This window comes from Chaetura pelagica, unplaced genomic scaffold (assembly GCF_000747805.2).
Source record: "Chaetura pelagica isolate M959 unplaced genomic scaffold, ChaPel_1.0 scaffold430, whole genome shotgun sequence".
In the NCBI taxonomy this organism is placed as follows: domain Eukaryota; kingdom Metazoa; phylum Chordata; class Aves; order Apodiformes; family Apodidae; genus Chaetura; species Chaetura pelagica.
Window position 1 is genome coordinate 1,381,634 of NW_009952159.1, and position 5,318 is coordinate 1,386,951.

At 57.9% G+C, this 5,318-nt stretch overlaps 2 protein-coding genes across 2 annotated transcripts in view; both read left to right on the plus strand.

Moving 5' to 3' along the window:
* The first annotated feature begins 2,067 nt into the window (after positions 1–2,067).
* Positions 2,068–3,081, plus strand: P2RY6 (pyrimidinergic receptor P2Y, G-protein coupled, 6). Its single transcript, XM_010007198.1, has one exon. It carries the CDS (start codon positions 2,068–2,070, stop codon positions 3,079–3,081), a length of 1,014 nt encoding a protein of 337 aa, XP_010005500.1.
* A 261-nt stretch (positions 3,082–3,342) lies between these two features.
* Positions 3,343–5,318, plus strand: part of ARHGEF17 (Rho guanine nucleotide exchange factor (GEF) 17) — a 47,917-nt gene continuing 45,941 nt past the window's right edge. Inside the window, exon 1 of the mRNA XM_010007199.1 lies at positions 3,343–3,354. Coding sequence (XP_010005501.1) covers positions 3,343–3,354 — 12 coding nt within the window. The remainder of the gene's footprint in view (positions 3,355–5,318) is intronic.

The window sequence follows — 5,318 nt, forward strand, 5'->3', positions numbered from 1 at the left end:
TCAGTGGGGTGCAGGGATGTCAGTGGGGTGCAGGGAGGTCAGTGGGGTGCAGGGGAGTTCAGTGGGGTGCAGGGATCTCAGTGGGGTGCAGGGGATGTCAGTGGGGTGCAGGGGAGTTCAGTGGGGTGCAGGGGAGGTCAGTGGGGTGCAGGGAGTTCAGTGGGGTGCAGAAGGAAGGGAAGGGGGGGAGGAAGGACAAGGGGAGACTGATGTGTAACCCTGGAGCATCCCCCCAAATGGCAGAGCCTTGTGTGTGTGTGTCCCCACCACTCCCCCCCCAAGCCTGACCCCATGGCTGGGCTGGGCCCCAAAGACCCAAAATAGGGCCCACCAGGCTGGTAGGAACTCATAGGGTGGCCCCTGGACTCCCATGTCCTCCCTCTGCTCCCCTCCATCCCACGCACCTGGCTGGGGTGCGAACATTCAACCCCCATCCCTGCCTCAGTTTCCCTTCCCCATCCAGCAACCCCATCAGCCACCCCACTCCCAGGCAAGCTTGTCCCCATCACATCAGAGCTGCCAGCAGGATGTGAGGCACGTAGCAGCCCCGTGCCACCAGCCTGGGCTGCAGGGGGGCTGGAGGAAGCAGCAGGAGGAAGAAGAAGCTGCTGCCACCCAGGAGCTTGTAGCACCCACGGGTGGGATGGGTGAGGGATCCAGCCCAGTGATCTGGCTGAGCTCAGGGGGTCTCTCCGTGTTATGGGACCGTGTCCTTTCTGCTAGTCCTCTAAGAGAAGCAGGTGACCTCTCCTCCAGCTCAGAGCAGCCACGGGGATGGAACCTCTTAGCCCAGAGAAACCCAAATGCTCCAGGAGCAAAGTGGCACCCATCCCAGCTCCTGCATGGAAGTGGAGCTGGGCTGGGCACAGGTGGTGGCACCTCCAGGAGCTCAGGGGACACAGCCTGCCCTGCTGACCAGCTGTAGGGTTTTGGCACCCCCTGCAGAGGAGGAGGAGGAGGAGGCCACGCTGGCAGCTTAGTACAAATGAGCCTGCAAATTTCTCTTCCACACCAGGGTGAAGCAGTTTGGCCTTGCACCAACTTCTCTGCAGGCACCAGGGACAGGGGAGCTGAAACGGTGGTGATGGTGGTGATCACACTGTTCCCTGTGCCACCACCGGGAGCAGAGCTTCTCCCTCCACCTTCACCATCCTGATGGATCCTTAAAGCCATCCTCATAGTTTAGAGATTGGAGAATAACCACACAGTTTGGGTTAGAAGGGACCTTAAAGAACATCTAGTCTTACCCCCCTGCATGGGCAGGGACACCTCCCAGCAGCCCAGGCTGCTCCAAGCCCCATCCAACCTGCCCTTCAACACCCCCAGGGATGGGGCAGCCACAGCTTCTCTGGCCAACCTGGGCCAGGCTCTCCCCACCCTCACAGCCCAGAATTTCTCCCTCCCATCTCAGCTCCAGCTCCCTCTGCCAGCTGGAAACCCTTCCCCCTGCTCCCATCCCTCCCTGCCCTTGTCCCAAGCCCCTCCCCAGCTTTCCTGGAGCCCCTTCAGGCACTGGAAGCTGCTCTCAGGTCTCCCTGGAGCCTTCTCTTCTCCAGGCTGAACACCCCAACTCTCCCAGCCTGGCTCCAGAGCTGCTCCAGCCCTCCCAGCATCTCCAGGGCCTCCTCTGGCCTCTCTCCAACAGCTCCGTGTCCTTCCTGTGCTGGGGACCCCAGAGCTGTTCCCAGCCCTGCAGGGGGGTCTCAGCAGAGCAGAGCAGAGGGGACAATCCCCTCCCTGGCCCTGCTGCTCACGCTGCTGGTGACACAGCCCAGGACACGGGTGGGTTCTGGGCTGCCAGAGCAGACTGGGGGCTCATGTCCAGCTTTTCATCCACCAAGACCCCCTAGTCCTTCTCCTCACGACTTCTCTCTATCCCTCCATCCCCCAACCTGTACAGATACCAGAGGTTGCCCTGACCCAGAGGGACGGGGCTATGGGGCTGCACACACTGGTCCTTGCTCATGTTCCTAGGGTGCAAGTGACACCCAGTGGCCAAGTGACCAACCATCCCCTTTTGTCATTTGCAGGCACTGCTGAGGGGCCAGACCAGAGGAAATGACATCCATGGAGGACACCACCACCCCTGTGGCCAACCTGACAGACCCTACAGGGGTCGGGAGGAACTCATGCACTTTCCACGAGGAGTTCAAGCAGGTCCTGCTGCCCCTGGTCTACTCGGTGGTGTTCGTGGTGGGGTTGCCCTTGAACGCCGTGGTCATTGGGCAGATCTGGGTGGCTCGCAAGGCCCTGAGCCGCACCACGATCTACATGCTGAACCTGGCCATGGCTGACCTGCTCTACGTCTGTTCCCTCCCACTTCTCATCTACAACTACACCCAGAAGGATTACTGGCCGTTTGGGGACTTCACCTGCAAATTCGTCCGCTTCCAGTTCTACACCAACCTCCACGGGAGCATCCTCTTCCTCACCTGCATCAGCGTCCAGAGGTACCTGGGCATCTGCCACCCCTTGGCCTCGTGGCACAAGAAGAAGGGGAAGAAGCTGACGTGGCTGGTGTGTGCTGCAGTCTGGTTCATTGTCATTGCCCAGTGCCTGCCCACCTTCACCTTCGCCTCCACCGGCACCCAGAGGAACCGCACGGTTTGCTACGACCTGAGCCCCCCGGACCGTTCCTCTGCCTACTTCCCTTATGGCATCACCCTCACGGTCACGGGTTTCCTGCTGCCCTTCGTGGCCATCCTGGCCTGCTACTGCCGGATGGCCCGGATCCTGTGCCAGAAGGACAAGGTGATCGGGCTGGTGGTGCACAAGAGGAAGGACAAAGCCGTGCGAATGATCGTCATCGTGGTCATCGTCTTCTCCATCAGCTTCTTCCCCTTCCACCTCACCAAGACCATCTACCTGATCGTCCGTTCCTCGCCCAGCCTGCCCTGCCCAGCTCTCCAGGCCTTTGCCATTGCCTACAAGTGCACCAGGCCCTTTGCCAGCATGAACAGTGTCCTCGACCCCATCCTCTTCTACTTCACCCAACGCAAGTTTCGCGAGAGCACCCGGTACCTCCTCGACAAGGTGAGCTCCAAGTGGAGGCAGGACCAGTGCGTCACCTACGGCTCCTAGGTGAGGATGAGGGCCACCTGGCAGCCACCAGGACAGGACAGGGAGCCATTTCGACTTCCAGCTCCTCAGAGCAGAGATGGCTTCAGCTGGGGATGTGCTGGAGGACAGAAGGACGGCATCTCCAGAGCTTCCAGCACTTTTCACCCCACGTGGCACAGATCTGGTGTCCTCTCTCTGACCCGGGTGCTCAGTTTGGGCTGCTTAGCACCACCTTTGCTCGGTGGCCAAGCCACTGATGCCATAAAAACCACTGGTGAGACCATGGAGAAGAGAGTGGGATCATGGAGAACATGGTCCTGGCTCAGGGGGAGCTGCTGGAGGGCGATTTCTCCCCCTCCTCATTTGAAGGTTCCCTGATGGGGCCATGCAAAGGCTGGGGAGGACTTGGCTCTGCTCCTACCTGTCTGGGGAACATGAGACCATGCATTTCTCCAGCTCAAGATAAGTGCCATGGACATTTTTTGGGGGGTAATATTGGGACATCCCTCTCCCCCAGTCCACAGAATGGGGCCAGCCCAGTAAGAGACATTGGCCCACTGGTCGCACTGATGCTGCAAAATGGTGGGAGAGCATCCCTGGCCAGACTGAGAACTGGGAACGGGTTCATCAGTGCAACTGGGATGCCCACGTTGGATTTCCCACCCAAGCAATGACCATGAGCTGGGTTAGTCATGAGCCAGCTGTGTTTTCATCTGTCTGGGGACCTTCAGCACCATCTGGGTCCAGCTCTCTATTTGGCCCAGCACTCCAAGTCTGCCCCATTCTAGAATCCTCAGCATCCTGATGTCACCTCCTAACCAGGATCCAGGAAAATCAGACCCAACACAACAGGACACAACACTGGGAGTCAGGAAACCCACGTCACTGAGCTACTCGGTGCCCTTGGCCATGTCACTGCACGTCCCACCATTGGCTTGGCATCTCCACCATCCCCATGCTGGGGCAGGGCTGAAACTGGCTCCCTGCAGCCTCTCCAGTGGGATCCTGCTTCCTCCCAGCAGGGAGGGATTTCTAACACGGCAAGGAATGGACGTGAAGCTCTGAGGGGCTTCTCTAACATACAGGATGTATGGAATAAACCTCCTGCCCTTTTCCAGATCATTGAACCACAAACTGGTTTGAGTTGGAAGGGACCTTCAAGATCATCTAGTCCCACCCCCTGCATGGGCAGGGACACCTCCCAGCAGCCCAGGCTGCTCCAAGCCCCATCCAACCTGCCCTTCAACACCCCCAGGGATGGGGCAGCCACAGCTTCCCTGGGCAACCTGGGCCAGGCTCTCCCCACCCTCACAGCACAGAATTTCTCCCTCCCATCTCAGCTCCAGCTCCCTCTGCCAGCTGGAAACCCTTCCCCCTGCTCCCATCCCTCCCTGCCCTTGTCCCAAGCCCCTCCCCAGCTTTCCTGGAGCCCCTTCAGGCACTGGAAGCTGCTCTCAGGTCTCTCTGGGGCCTTCTCTCCTCCAAAGGCTGAACACCCCAACTCTCTCAGCCTGGTGATGAGTAGATGGGTGTGGACACGTCCGCACACCCACTAGATATATGTAAATATATTTACAAATATAACATATCCCAGTGTCACAGTTTGGACAATTAAAGGACAATTAAATCAGGGACAAAAAAGGGGAAGGTTTGTAGCCCAGCACAGGCTACATAGCTGAGATGTTCTTCACCCTGAGTACACTCCAGGTGTCTATACAGTGTTTGTGTATATATAATATATACATTTTATATATATATATATCCTATATATATCCTATATATATAGGGATGTTTTGCTGCATTTCTCACAGGTTTTCTGTGTGTAACAATCATGGTCATTTGCTTCAGATCTCCAGAGAGGAGCATCCCTCCTGCACCCAAATCCATCCTGACTTCCTCCCCTCGAGCAGGCAGCATCTTCCTCAGGGCTCCAGCCAGCCAAGGACCTTGGCAGCATCCAGGCCTGGTGGTCTCAACGTGGTGAGGAGGGTGCCCAAGGTGGTCCTTTGCTTTTGGTGGATGTTCAAGGATCTCAGCACTGTGGTGGGATGGAATGGAGAGACATCCTGCTACAAGCTGAAGCTCCCTGGTTGTGCAGGAGTGGCTTCCATGTCCTGGTGGAGAGGACCATGACAACAGCTTTGGGTTGGGGGACAGAAAGTGGTGGATGAAGGACAACCCAGCCCTGGGATTTTTCTCCATGGCTGGAGCTCATCTGCACCCAAAATCTCCTCCGATGTGTTTTTGGGCTCCTGCCA

What these genes read in the sequence shown, in the direction of transcription:
- P2RY6 (XM_010007198.1), top strand. Translation starts at nt 2,068, where the DNA reads ATGGAGGACACCACCACCCCTGTGGCCAACCTGACAGACCCTACAGGG.